General features: G+C 41.6%; 1 protein-coding gene across 3 annotated transcripts in view; it reads left to right on the top strand.

The window, feature by feature from the left end:
- The first annotated feature begins 231 nt into the window (after positions 1–231).
- The window catches only part of GPC6 (glypican 6), a 1,052,395-nt gene continuing 1,037,265 nt past the window's right edge, over positions 232–15,361 (top strand). Inside the window, exon 1 of one of the 3 annotated variants that reach the window (XM_004423108.3) lies at positions 232–1,068. In XM_004423108.3, the coding sequence (XP_004423165.1) occupies positions 909–1,068 (160 nt within the window). In that variant the 5' untranslated portion in view covers positions 232–908. Of the gene's footprint in view, positions 1,069–14,730; positions 14,777–15,361 lie in introns of those variants that run through there. The other 2 variants (XM_087435928.1, XM_087435930.1) reach the window with 2 other exon arrangements.

The following is a 15,361-nucleotide window of genomic DNA, read 5'->3' as shown; positions in this document are numbered from 1 at the left end:
CTTTACGTCCACAAAAAATGTAGTTTAATAACACACAAGTTAATGACTTAAAAACACTCTGTCTTTCTAGATTGCTTACTTATGTCATTAAAGGCAGCATTTCGGATCCATATGAAGGATACGAAGGGAATGAGAAAATAGGAACGATTCCCGTTTTTTTATTCTACCGAGCAGAAAGAGATCCAGTCCAGGTTTTGCCTTCGACTCTGCCTCTGAATTTCGGCTGTGCTCAGTGTAGCACGTTTCTCTCTCTCCCTTCTTTCTCCTTCCCTCTTGCCTCCAGTGTCTGTCTCCAGGATTTCTCTCTTCCTATTTCAGGAGGACTCTCACAGGCTCCCACAGCCTGTGTGAAGCTGAGGTTTCCCCTGGATCCCGTATATCCCCAATACATACCTCCACGCACACACATCCCCAAGAACCCAGCGCTCACACCGACACACACAGCGCGCACACACACTCGCGCTCGCCCCTCCGTCTCCCTCCCGGGAGAGCCGGCGCGCGTTCCCACCTTCGCTGCACACTTCGGCGAGCCGAGCTCGCAGCGCTCTAGGATTCTGCGGTGCGGAACTCGGATCGCAGCTCTGAACCCCCCGTGGTGGTTTTTTAAACATTTCTTTTCCTTCTCTCTTTCGTTTTTATTGCACCGTTTCGATCTTGGGGGCTAGAGGAGCAAGGCGGCTGCTTTCCCAGCCAGCCCTGGTTGGCTTGCCATCCTCCATCTGGCTTATAAAAGTTTGCTGAGCGCAGTCCAGAGGGCTGCGTTGCTCATCCCCTCGGCTGGCGGAAGGGGGTGACGCTGGGCAGCGGCGAGGAGCGCGCCGCTGGCTCTGGCGGGCTTTCGGCTCGAGGGGCAAGGTGAAGAGCGCACGGGCCCTGGGGTTTACCGAACTGGATTTGCATGTTGCACCATGCCTTCTTGGATCGGGGCTGTGATTCTTCCCCTCTCCGGGTTGCTGCTGTCCCTCCCGGCCGGGGCGGATGTGAAGGCTCGGAGCTGCGGCGAGGTCCGCCAGGCGTACGGTGCCAAGGGATTCAGCCTGGCGGACATCCCCTACCAGGAGATCGCAGGTAAGCGCGGGCGCGCGGCCCGGGCGGGCTGCAGCCCTGGGCGGCCACACGGTCTCCGGGCCGCCCGGCGCCCCTCTCCTTCCCCCTGTTGCTGAGTTGTTGGTGTTCACTTTCCATCAGGGTTCTCCCGGACGCCGCGCCTCCGCGCCGTGCGGCGGATGCTCCCGCGGCTTCTACCGCGGGGGAAGGTGTGCGTCTCAGCTGCCTCATTGTGTGCACACGCGGGAGCGCCCTCCTTTCCTCCCTCCCTCCCTCCACTCTCGCGCCTTTGCGCCCCCTTTATTCTTGGCTCGGGCCAGGCGGGCCGGGGAGCCCGGGACACTCGGGGGCGGCCGCGGCGCGAGGGCAGATCGCCGAGCGGGGCGCCCACCCCGCGCCTCTCGCTCGGGCAAACTTGGAAGAACTGCGGCCGCAGTTTGCCCAAGCGCCACAGTCTGAGTGGCGCCTTCTCCGCTCCCGCCCTCGCGCCGGCGGGGGCGGTGGAGAGACGCCAAGGGCTCCCGTTGCTCCTCGTTCCACTCTCCCTGTGCTTCGGGGAGGCAGAGCGCTCGGCGCCCGGGCTGGGGACGGGCGAGGCTGGGGGGTACTCCGACCCGGGACTCGGCCTCCCGACGTCGCCAGTTCCGGGCTGGTTTGGGGAGTTTACCCGCTGCCTGTTTCAGATTTGGGGCGGGCTTTCCCGTTACTGTTCCTCAGTGCTTCCCTGATTGCGGTTGGTCACTCATGGTTCGGGCGACACCCCAGCCACCCGGCGCGGCGCCCCGTCCTGAGCGCGGCCTCGCCCGCCTGCTCTCGGAAGCTGAACCAACTTAACACGTCTCGGAGTCCGAGGACCCTGTGTTCCCCGCGTGCCCGGCCACTAGCATTCCTCCACCGAGAGCTAGAGAGCCCCCACCCCCTTTCTCGGCGCCAGTGTGTGGGTAGCACTTGGTCTCCAGCAACTTGCGCAGCAGCCCGGGTGCGTGTTTTCCGGCTCTTAGCTCCAACCGAATCCGAGCTTCTCTGGGGCTCTGTGAATGAAACGTGTTGGGAAGAGATAATCCTTTGGCTGCGAAAGAACAGAACTGAGAGAGGCAGAGAGAGGCCAGGAGATGCTGCTAGGGCGCGCGCTGCTCAAACCCGGCAGCTGGAGTCCTTAGTGACCTCAGATGGTCAAGTCAAAACGCTGAATTTCCACCAGCCTCTCTGCATTTTGCCAAAGAACTGGTCGATGGAAGAAAAACATTTTGCAGATATCTTAAAACATCACAGTTTGGATACATAGTGGAATTGCTATTTTATTGTGGTTGATCTACAAACTCTACACGTGAGGATTTTTACACTGAAATTAATACATTGATATACATTTAAGCATTGAAAAAAACTAGCCCATACATCACGCTAACAGCGCGAAGCATTATATACAGGGAGCCTTTTTCAATTTTGAGCCAGACTAGCCAGCTTCTGCTGAGTCGAAGGCGGAACCTGTGGTGAATTCTAAGACTGCTTTTCTATCCCTGTCACTTCTCCCTTTTCCAGAACTCCGTAATTTGTTAATCAATGAATAGAGAGCGACTGCCCCCACAGCTCCTTAAGTTTCTTAACTCTCTTTCTCCTTTGTCTACTGTTATTTCATTCTTTTTAATTAATTGATAAGGATCAGCTTTGCTTTTTTTCCCTCCCCAAATCTCAGGGAATTCAACTTTTAAAAGGTTAGTAGTATGGATCACTTTTAGGAACTTTTACCCCTCCAATCTGGGCTTTTTCAAACTGTATCTTTTAAACGCAACATGATTTCAGATAAGATATCTCAAAGAAGAAAATAGTTAAGTATTTTTAAATTGCTTCAGTACTCTTTAGTGGATAATGGGCCTTGCAGGAGACTACAGTTCATCCTTAGCATGATGCAAATCTCCTTAATATCAAGGTGAAGATTTTCACTGTAAATACTTTCTGTATTCACCATTTACTTTCCTGAGAACATTCCCAGTGGTTAAAGTAAATCCTTCAGTAGATTTTTAACTATAGAGGTTCTTCTTCTTCTTTTTTTGCCTTTTCATTCCATCCCGTGACGATTACAGTGCTTGCTAATTAGCTATGATTTTCTGAAATGTGTGTACTTTTGTTAAACTCACTTTCTAGGACTAGTGGCATGTTGACTTTGCTGTTTAACACCGATGTCTTTTGATGCTGGTGGAAATAATCAAGGTACATATCACTGTGAGGTCAGAGGCACCTTTGATAGGAAAATAAATGAATTGAAAGATAATCGTATATTAAGGATATACATTTTTTCAAAGTAAACTTTACTCAATGCTGCCTATTGCTGTTGGAGTAATCACTTAGGAAATACATCCCGTTATAAAATGAGCACACTCTTCCTCTCCTCCCTAGTTCCTGATAATATTTACATTTAATTATCTAGTCTATGGTGGTTATATTTTCTTTAAACTCCTTTTCATCCTTTGCCTTATTTGGACTTTTAATGTTTTGCTTGAGAAAGAGAATATGCCATTAGTCTGCCAGAATGAATTGATGAATTTAAAGGACCTGCTGTTCACATTTCAGATTCATGAGACTGTTTCTAATTGAAAGGTATTTGCAGGTAGCTTGCCTGGTAAAATAACTGAGAAGTAATAAGGACATTATGTTTCATCATGACATTATTAAAGTTTTACTCAGAACTCACAATTGTGAAATAGTGTTGCCCTTTTCTATTCTAGCATAGAAGGGAGTTGTTCAAACTCAACTGATGAGGAACTGTGATGGGTAATATATAAAGTTATACTCTCAGAGAGTGCTTGGGAAGGAGGAGGCCTTCAAGGGGCAGTTTGTACCATTAATCTTCACTCAGGACTGATTTTAAACTATTCCAGGCAGATCAGATAGACTGTTTATCTTTGTTTGAAAGACCTCCAAAGGAGTAGACTCTTGAGCCTCTCTCAGCAATTCATTCTAATACTTAGTAATTCTTGTAGTATCGAAATGTTTCCAGATATCTAGCCAAAAGCCTTCATAGTGAGCTTGCTTATTTTCTCTTGTTCCATCTTCTGGGAAGCTATTGAGCAGAGGATCATCAAGTTCTTTGTTAGGACTGTTATACTGATCAAAAGTCAGTGTGAAACATTCCAGTCTTTCTTTGAGCATCAGTAATATTATTTCATTTCCCAACCCAACTCATCTTGATGGCTCTAAACTTCTACAGGAACTCCACAACTGAAAAGAGCATCTGCTTTAAAGCCTAGACAACTTAGGGAATGCTTTTTTAGGCTTACTGTGCTGCTGTTTTATGCTTTGAGCCTTGTTGGAGTCATTAATTATAATACTTTGTAGCTGACTAATGGTGTCTCATTGGCCTACATATTCACTTTTTTCATTACTTATCTAATACAACTTTATTTAACAATTTCTTATATAGAAATTACTACATGCCCAGCACCTATTTAAAACTATTACCTACTTTAAAATATTAAACATCGCCTTATTGACTCCTTCTACTAACTTAGTAGATACTATCATTATTTCCATGTTATAGATGAAAAGACTGAGTAACAGAGAGACAAATAATTAACTTGCCCAAGAATGACTCACCTAGAAAGTGATGAGGCTGGAATTCAAACCCCTGCATCCTGGCTTCAGGCACCCCAATCCATAGACTTAACCCTGCCCCTGCCATTCTGCATTTGTTGAATGAATGCATGCAAAATCAATTCTTTCCTCATCTAATATGTATATAGCCTGACATTATCAGTCACCATATGTATTCCTTCACAGTTCATGATGGATACTTTTCTATTTACTTGCAACATCTACAATTTCTCAAAATCACTTTGAATTTGAATTTTATGTTCTCAGGAATTGGCCACACTACCACCACTTACTTGTTCCTTATTTATGCGTTTTCCTGATCATTTTATTGTATAGATGTGGTTATATAAAAGATGGAAACTAAAGAACATGTGTTGGTTTTTTTCAGTATACTGGGCCTGCTGGAATATTGGGTTAGTCCAACAAAGCTTACTATGTGAAGTTATCTCAGGGTTAGGCAGAGGAGGGAAGTTTATCCCCACAGATTAGGAAAAACAAAATATTACTAACTCTGTTCTCAATATTCACCTTGCCCCTTGTCCTATCTCAGGTATTTTGAGAGTGTGGGTTACAGTATTAAATGCTTTCCCATCTATTTGATATCAATTTATCTCAAAAATCTATCTTAAAATCTAAAAGTAAAAAAAAAAAGAACATTATCTTATAATCTGCTGATGTACTAGTGACTATTTTAGCTCCTCTAAATTGATTTCAAATTTCAAAAATGTAATGTTTCATTTTACCTGGCCTTTGTCCAACAGGCCTTTCCTTTCTTTGGTGGGCTTCCCAGGGAACCTGTCATTCCTCCCTCTGCTCCCCCAGCAAACTAACTTATTTAATACATTTGCCATTAACCCAAATCTTTTTTCAGTTTCATGTAGACATCACATCAACATAAATGGAAAAACAGCATTTGGTAACTCTCACTCTTTTGCAGATATATTAAATATCCTATTTGGGAATAAATTATTTGATTTCCATTTATCTGCCTGCTTCACAGATTTCTGATTTCTTTGCCCTCTGTTTAGTTAGCTGATGTCTTTAAAATCCTTTTGAAAAACAGTGTGAGGTATGAATGAGTTAGCTGAACTTCAAATGTTTTTTTTTTATGATTTGTTAAGTCACTAGATTTCTAAAAGAATCACATTAATTCCGGGTATCAAAGCAATCTAAAATTTGGGCTATTAGGAGTACCTCTTGTTAAACTCTTGGTTTGGGTATTAATTTTAGAAAGATCCTTGCAAACAGAGTTATCTTAGCTGATTTAATTAGAGGATAATATGTCATTGAGAACAAGAGTTTGAGTTGACTGATATACATTTTTACATAAAACTCCCATCATTTCACTGTACTACATCTTAATACCTTGTGAGTAGAAACGTAGGCCACTATCAAAAGTGATTTAAAATATGCAGCATTATGTTCTTTAAAATATTATAGTAGAAACATTGCATCATAATTTAGGTAAGACGGTGACTAGTGTTGTTTTACAATTATGGGTGAGTTTTATGAACACTTACAAAATACAAAATTATTGAGTCCTTTTAAACCAGAGCGACCTACTCTTTGTCACTAGATTTATATAGAAATACGAGTTTAGGATAAAAATTGTAGTAAAGGAATTGTTGATAAAATAATTTTAATAGCTTAATTTTGACTTATATTCAAGACCATAAAAGTAGCATTGTGAGACTGTTTCTTTCCTCTTAATTCACACCTCTCAAAAGACTTCTTAGCAAGGCCAGCAAGGTGACTTAGAGTTGTCTTGCCAGTATAAACAGAATACTTAATATTCTTTTAAACCTGGTGCTTATATCCCTTTACAGACCAAATTCTGCTCTGTTAAATTCTTTAGCTGGCAGATAATTCCTCTTTAAATAGTTTCATAGATTTCTCCAGTGTTATTCAGTTTTCAATGATTTACATGATACTGTTTGAAAGTGTAATTGACTCCCTGGGATGGCATATTTGTACATAAAGGGTTTCAGAGTGGAAAAATATTTTTTAAAGAAGCACACCAGTTAATAACAAATAAAAATAAAAATTTGATTCCACATTTACACATTATTCAGGTTGTTGATTATTTTTATAACCTGGTCTCCCTTTGCTTTTTTTTCATTCATCCAGTAAATATTTCTTGTTTACCTACTATGTGTAAGTCACTGTGCCAGGTGCTGGGTATAAGGTCCTAGGGAGTTTTAATCCCAGCAGGGAAGCAGAAATTAAGGGTACCATTCACAGTGAATTAGTTTGGGCTGAGATACGTGCACAGCACTAGGGATCCCTGGCACTGTGAAAACATTTAATAGGAACATCTCATCTAATCAGAGAGTCTTGGAAATGCTTCCTTGAGGAAGAGCAATGGATTCTGAAGCATGAGTACAAAGTCAGTAAGGAAAGGAGAAAGTGGAGGGTGCACTCATTGCCTGTGTGGTGAGAAGACCTTGAAAGCATGAAAAGAGTTCCAGAACCTTCGAGGAAACAGCCAGTGAGTGGGGAAAGGGGTGTGAGAGAGACTGGAGAAGAGCCTGAGGGCCAGGCTATTGACTTACATTAATGATCCAAAGATGGCTCATGCATATTGGCCCTGTGTTTACTCTTTCACTGCAGGCATAGACTTTCCACTCTAAAGGCTATGGGCGCTAAACTCAAGTTTTTACATATCCAGTTGTTGTGAATATAGTCCAAAGAAGCATATTTTTAACATTAAGAGCCTGCTTGTTTTGTGTACCCTGCAAAACTGCACCCAACCTCTGCTAGCCATTTATAAGACAAACCTAGGGCCTATAAAAGACTCTAAGCTGCTGCTGCCCTCCACACCCTATGGCTGAGCAACACTGCCTAGATACGTAATCCCCCTCCGCCCTACGCCCTGGGAGTTTCCTTAACCTCTTCCTCTTCTTCATAGTGGCCTCTCCATTACCTCTGGAAGGTCTCATGCTGTGAGGGACTTCCCTTCACGTGCAACCTGTTAAAGTGCCAACCAAATGAAGCTCGCTGTGTCCTATTGCCACCTCATAGTGTGTCTCTTCATCGCCCCTGAAATCCTTCCATCTCACCAAGTGACTTTGCCGGTTAGCCTGGAGCAGTAAGAAGCTGTTGAAGAAGCGTTTTAATCAGGGTTGGACGTGGTTTTGAAATGTGACTTTGGTTGCTCTGTGGAGAACGGATTGGAGGGGAGCAAAAGCAGACACTGGAAGAGGAGGAGATGTTAGCTTGAACTAGAATGGTGACTTTGGAAATGGAATGAAGTAGAAGGATGCAGGAAATATTTAGGAGGCAAAATTGATACCACCAAAAGACCATTAATGAATCAAAAGGTATTTATTGAGCATCTACTATGTGATTGACAATGAGTAGGGACTGGTGTGTGTGTTTATGTGAAAGAGAGAGATTGCGAGAAAGAAGCCAGTGTCCCAGAAACGTTGAGTTTATCAGGCCGTATAAATACTTTGACATAGTTTATGTGTACTTTTTAGTTGAGACAAAACTCAATGTCATAAAACCAGCAGAGGACTGTTAAGAGTTATCAGTGTGGCTGAGAGAAAGGGATTTCCCAAATAGGCTGGGGTGAGTTGTTAACTCTCAGAAAGCATAGTTATCAAAATGCATGTAATCAGCTGTGCCCATTTTGCAACTTGTCACAGTTCTTTGTCCTTTGGCAGTGTAAAAAAAAAATCTTAAAATTTTCATCAAGATGAAGAATTAATTAAATTGTTATTTCATTGCCCAGGATTTAAACAGTGGTGTGTCTATGGCTGAAGTACCAAATTACAGTACTGATCGTAATGAAAGGAATCACTGAATGAAGAAATTTCTTTGACTTTGCAGCAAGGAGGAGGTAAAATTTAATTTGGACTGTATTAGTCAGAGTTCTCCAGAGAAATAGAACCAACAGGATATATAAATATACAGACAGGTAGATAGATAGAAAGATAGATAGATAGATAGATAGATAGATAGATAGATAGATAGATAGATAGATATAGGTACAGTTATATAAGAGGAGATTTATTATAGGAATTGGTTCCTGTGGTTTTGGAGGCCGAGAAGTCCCACAATCTATTGTCTGTAAACTGGAGACCCAGAAAAGCAGGTGGTGTAATTCAATCTGAGTCCAAAGGCCCGAGAACCAGGAACTCTGATGTCTGAGGGAAGGAAAAGATGGATGTGCCAACTCAAGAAGAGAGAGAGTGTGCCGTGTTGTTCCATTCCAGCCACCAAAGGATTGGATGATGCCCGCCCACGTTGGTCGCTCAGTCTACTGAATTAAATGCTAATCTCTTCCAGAAACATCCTCACAGACACACCCAGAAATAATGTTTTACCAGCTATCTAGGCATCCCTTAGGCCAGTCAAGTTGACACATGAGATTAACCATCACAGGAACCTTGAAGCATGGGTAGGGTCTGACAAAGGGCCGTGAAAGAAGAAGGCATTGAGGGTGGGGTTAAATGTGTGAGCAAAATAGTGCATGTGGAAGCTAGTACAGAAAGGGATCTATTAAGAACTCGTGAGAAATAATATTGAATTTTTAGAGTAGGGTTGGATTTGCTGATGGGTCTTAAAAATCCTAGGCTTTATGCGTGAGGAAGTAGGTCATCATCCTGGGTTCCTGGCAGTGAAGTGACACGATGAAAGTATTGTTTAGACTGAGAAACACTGTAAACAGGATGGAATAGAGAGGAGGTCATTAAAGACCCAGGGGGAGGGAAAGACAGCCAGGGGGCTGTTTTAGATACTAAAGCATGAGTTGCTGAGGGCCCAGAGGAGGGTGAGAGGAGCGAAGAAGGGGTGAAGGAGGTCATCAGAGAAGAAAGAGGCAAAATTAAAAAGATAAAAACTTAACAAACTTTACTCTGCTACTTAGAAGTTGCAGTAAAAGAATTTAAAGAAGACAAGCTTTTGAAACTCTTGCCTGAAATAATCTGTGCCTCTTAAGATACTTTTGGCAGCAGGTCACAGAAAATCTCGACTCAACTTGCTTACACAATCAGGGGAAGCCATTATTTTGCATAACAAGAAGTCCCAAGGTAGGGCAGTTCCAGGAGTGAGAAAGTAGGAAGTTAACAGTACCATCAGGGTCCCAAATTCTCGCCCTCTCTCTGTTCTTGCATCCTATTCTACCAGATCAGCTCCATTGTGGTTGCAAGATGGCTGCCGGAGTACCAAGAGTTAAAGCCTCGTTATAATGCCCAGAGGCACAAAAAAGGACTACTTCTTCCCATTTATATCTCTTCACTGATGAGGCAGACTACCTACAAAAATCCCCCAGCAGATTTACCCACCCGTTTCATTTCAGAATTGCTGCCTGTTGCCCATGCCTGGAAGAGAAAGGAAAGAGACCATGGCCATTGACCTAGACCAGTCATAGTTACAGCCTCACACAGGGACTGATGTCCCACTTTCGTCAAGTATAAGGCCGCTGAATGGCTTAGTTAATCTTCATAATCCTAATGAGAATCCCAAGGAATTGAGGGGTGATGGAGAAATTGAGAGAAACTACTCAGACTGTCTGAATTAATTTGGTATTTGACATTCTTGCTTTAGTTCAGCGTTTCTCAACTCTGGCCAGTAGTGAACTGAGAAATGTTTAACAATTGGATCTCAGGGGAGTGGGGTGGGGGGACACCTGATTTGTAGTATTTGCCAATTTCTGTAGTATAGATGTTTCCACCATGACTCATTTCAAGCTACTAACAATTTAACAACCAGCTCACAAAACTCCTGAAAATTTAACAATTGGCTCTTTCGAGTTGGAAAGAGCCAGAGCTGTCCTGGAATCATGTGGGATATTAAAAAACATACCTATACTTGAGCTCCATCTTCAGATATTTGGATTTAATTGGTCTGGGACAGGGCACTCTCCTTGCTTCCTTCCTCCCTCCTTCCCTTTCTTTCTTTTTAAATTTTCCCAAGTAATTCTGATGTGCTTCCAGGAAGGGAACCAGTGATGGAGAGCAGTGCTTCATAAACTTTGTTGTGCATCAGAATCACTCCAGGGCTTGTTAAACACAAATGGCTGGTCCCCAGTGCCAGAGATTCTGATTCAATAGTTTTGGGTGTAGGGGCTATAATTTGCATTTCTAACAAGTTCCCAGGTGTTGCTGATGTTGTTGGTCCAGGTACCATCCTTTGAGTCCCTGGGGGCCACACTTTGGGTGCATTCAATGTTTTTTTTTTTTTTTTTAATTTTTTTAATTTTATTTTTATGTTTTGTGAGGAAGGTCAGCCCTGAGCTAACATCCATGCCAATCCTCCTCTTTTTGCTGAGGAAGACCGGCTCTGAGCTAACATCTATTGCCAATCCTCCTCTTTTTTTTTTTTTCCCCAAAACCCCAGTAGATAGTTGTATGTCATAGTTTCACATCCTTCTAGTTGCTGTATGTGGGACGTGGCCTCAGCATGGCCAGAGAAGCGGTGCGTGGGTGTGCCCCCAGGATCCGAACCCGGGCCGCCAGCAGCGGAGCGCACGCACTTAACCACTAAGCCATGGGGCTGGCCCTCAATGTGTTTTTAAATACAAGTTTTTGTCAAGATAGACAGTCAAATTTGGGCAATGATTTTGGGTTATTTTCCACGTTGATCTTGGGTAAGAATCTTGACCCAGAAAGTGTTGCTGCTGCAAGTTACACCACTCCACCCCCACATCTCCCCAGCCTTCTCTCAAATGTTTACATTGGCCACTAGGGGGACAAAGGGAAAGAGAGCCATTGGATGGGTTCAATCCATGACAACCTAGGCCTGGAACAAAAGGGGCCTAACCCAGCTGCCAAGGGCACATCTTCATGAGTAGGAGAGAGCCTCAACATTGGTTTAAAGGAGAAGCGGGATTTTAGGTTTCTTTCACTGTAGGATCTCTATTATTCTTTGCTAATATGGCAGGCTTTCTATAGGTGCATAGGACTCGTTTTGTCCTTTTTAGATTTTTAGTCAAGAGTAATTTCCATCTCCTACACCCGTTTGAGCTATCTTTCCTACACTAGCCTCCCAAGTGCAGATCTAGCCATTTTTTCCCTGACCTCTAGACTCTTATGCAAGGAGACTACATTTAGAGGTGGTCACTCTTCATTTTATACACATTTAATTAAAGATGTAGCAAAATACATTCTGGGCAGGCACACTTGTGTTATGTAGGCTTTATCAGCTAGTGTGTTTGCTCCTTACTACACTTCTTGGATTTCTTGAGAAATTGGCTTTCTCTCTTTGTGCCCCCAGAACAGCTGAGATTAGCAGGGGCCAGTGCTCAGCTGAATTTCAGGGAACCAGAGGTATTTCCTCTTAAAGTTGCAAAGAAATTGAGGCAACTATTTTCTTTGCAAAGAAAGCACTTTGAGGTCTTCTAAAAAAAGATGAATAACTTTCAATTATTATTTTCTTAATGGGTCAGAATAGCTCAAAGTCAATAGCACTTTTAAAATGAACCTGAAAAAAGCCACCATGCTTTTAGAGATTATGGATATTTTAATATGACAGGCCTTAACTTTTTTCCTGAAAAAGTAAGAAAATATTGTCTTTTATCTGTTTGCTTATCCTTTTCTTTTTCTAAATTGCAATGATTGGGAGTTTTTTAAACTTAAAAAATGGTAGAATTTAAAATCACTGCTTTTTCCTTTTTTACAGCAAAATGTTTAACAAATGTTTTTGAGGAGTTTAATTGATCTTTGACATAATGGGAGCTCTATTTGGAAAATAAGAGTTTGTAATTCTAAAGTCTTAATAATCTGGAAATGCAGGATTCCTGAACACTTTTACTTGATCTGTTACAGCTTCTCCTCCAGCTGTATATCTGCATTGAACTTAGGGAACATAGTTGACTGTTACTTTTACATTATCAAGTGCTAATGTGTGAAAGGCTTTTATTGTACTTTTACTACTCATTTGATTATGTGGTATCTTATTCAATAGTCTTTCACAGACTTGGGGGTATTCAGACATCAGGAGGTCAAGTACTATGTTAAAAGCTTAGGCCAATCTTTTTATATGACTGCAATAAAGAATATATTCATTTCATTTATATTACCACATGGCTCTCATAAAAGGTCAGTTTCGATTGAATGGAAAATAGGTTGCAAATGGCAAATCTTATGTCATCAACAACAAAATTATTATGGATAATCTCTTTTCAATGACCACTTTCCCCTCTTTTTAAAAAAATAACTTGAAGATTTCTTAAAATTAGACATCTTCATGATGTGTTTTGTACAATGGACATATAGAAATTCTGTAAACTCATGTTTTTCTATTTTAGTCAAGAAAATATTTATAGAGTAATCACACAAATTCCAGTTAAAACAACAAGTTAGGTGAATTAGATATTCACAGCAAAAAACATGAAATTATGCTTTTTTAATTTTGTTGTTATATTAAATTAACTTTGAGTCAATTTCTCAGCCTGAGTTATTGATGTAAACATAAATAATTTAATATTATAAGAAGTTACATGCATAAACATAAGCTGATTGCTATGATTTAAGAATGGCAATTTATTCCTATCCAGAACATGCTTAGTAAATTACACAAAGGTTTTCAGTTTAACAAAAGGTTGACTATATATAGAAATATAGGTTATAATGATCTTAATTCTATGTGGTAATCAAGGTTGCATTTTATAACTGGAAAAACAATTTCCTATAACTGCAAAACCAATAACATTTTAAAATGAATTTTAACCTTTCCAACCATTAGTTTATAAGGTACAACTCTTGACAAAACAGTTGTTATTCTTCTGAAATATTTATTTTCTAAAGTATGACCTTGTATTTGAAAGAAAGTTTAAAAATGCTCTATGCTTTGAAAGGCTTTGAAATAGTGTGATTTGGAAAAAATGAGCCTTTCTCACAATTACTATAATCAGGAAAAATAGGAAGATGGAATACAAATAAGCAAGAGCAGCCATTTCCCAGTTCGACAGTTACTAAAGCTGTCTTCATTCAGGGTGACAATTCCGATTTTAACCTAATTAAGCATTAGAGAGAACCAGTGTCCTAAGAGATAAGCCTGAAGGTTTCTGGAAGTCCCAGGCTGCTCATTACCTCCCAGGCACTGCCAGGGAGCTGCAGTCTGGGACTTCTGGAAGGTGCCATGGATGCCCAGAAGGAGGCTCTGCTGTGCAGCGCCAGCCCGTAGGTGTACCACCTTAAGCCACATTTCAGCCTGGTTACTGTGGAATTGATTTTCACGGCTCATGACAGAAGCTGTTTTCAGCCCTTGAAAAGGAAGTGGCTGGGCATGATACTCCTCACACAAACAGCAAATTGCTCCATGGCTTTCATAGCATTCGAGGTCTGTTACCTTAAGGTTCTAATGGCCTTTTAACAGTGTTTCCAGCTGAGCAGCAGATGTAAAGGATACTGAACATTGAAAGCACTGTTCTTTTTTTTTCCCCTCCTTGAAAGAATCATTTTTTACAGACATTGTACTAACACCACATTCTAGGACCTATTCAGTGGCATGTTAGATTTGAAAAACTCAACCAAATCTCAGATAAATATATTGTCAGTGCCATAAATCTGCCACCTTATCGAGCTTGTGTCCCATGTTACTGCCCATCAGGAACTGAGATTATGTCACCATTAATGGTGGCCCCATTTGGTCATATCTCATCAGGGAAAAAAATAATTAATGGAATCCCATGAAGCCTCTAAAATACCTTATACTTTAAGTCAATTCATTTTAATCCTAAAAATTATTTTTGTGAAAGCATTTTACATTTAACTTTTAGAATTATGTCCAGTCTACCTTTGGTTTTCTTTGCTGTTGTTTTCAGTGTTAGTTTTGTCCTTCTGTTGGTCAGGGTGTGAAATGTCTCCCGAATAGGCAGCTATGTGCTCCCTGCACGGTGAACTGCAAGACCTTTAAACTAAGGTTTGGTCTAAGGTTGGTGTTTGAGTCTTGTGGACTTTTGGGAAGAAAGTTAAACATAACTGAAGAACACTTGTCAAATTGGACGTTTTTCCATTTAAAAAAATTAGAGAAATAGTATGTCTTTTGATTTCATTTAGGTCCAAGCAGTGTTTCCTATTTCAACTTTCCAGTGGTAACTAGACGAGGTAAGAGAAAAACATCCAGGGAGATGAGTCATCGTTCGTCACTCCAGGAACTCGCCTGTTCTACAAGCTTTTGGAAGGACCTTTAGGAAGTATGTGAACTGCCACCATTTTTTCCCCCAAAGTTGAAGATATACAAACATTGCGATTCTGATGTGAAAAGGCGTGCAATTTCCTCTCCCTCCTCCTCTTCGTGTTTTCTTCCTCCTCCTCCCTGTCTCCTTCACTCACTCAACCCATCTAGTTTTGGGTAACCAGAAAAATAATTTTAGTGTGATCTAGCTTAAAATTTAGTACGGTCCATTTAGCTCTTCTAGGTGATAATTAATCATGTGGGACACTTGCTCTGGTGTAGTGGTTGAACAGAGACTGGCTTTGATACCTGGCTCTACTACTCAGCCTTTTTCTGAGCCTCTCTGTGCGTCAGTTTTTTTTTCTCTAAACGGGGATAATAACAGTCCCTACCTCTCATCATGACTGCATTAAATGCATTAATATTTATAAAGCTCTTAGAATAGTGTCTGGCATATAATGAATGCTATATACATGTTTGTCAAATAACGGATGATAGAGAAGCAAATCAGTCTCTTAGATGGAGGTAGAGAGTGACTCTTCCCCAGGAAAGGAAGGGAAGAGTGAGTTTCCTTGGGCTCCTCCTGTCTCCAGGACCCTGCCAG

The sequence above is a fragment of the Ceratotherium simum genome, chromosome 10 (assembly GCF_057802395.1).
Source record: "Ceratotherium simum simum isolate JZ-2026a chromosome 10, ASM5780239v1, whole genome shotgun sequence".
NCBI lineage: Eukaryota > Metazoa > Chordata > Mammalia > Perissodactyla > Rhinocerotidae > Ceratotherium > Ceratotherium simum.
The sequence above is the reverse complement of the archived record's forward strand: the minus strand, read 5'-3'. Positions and strand labels throughout refer to the sequence as shown.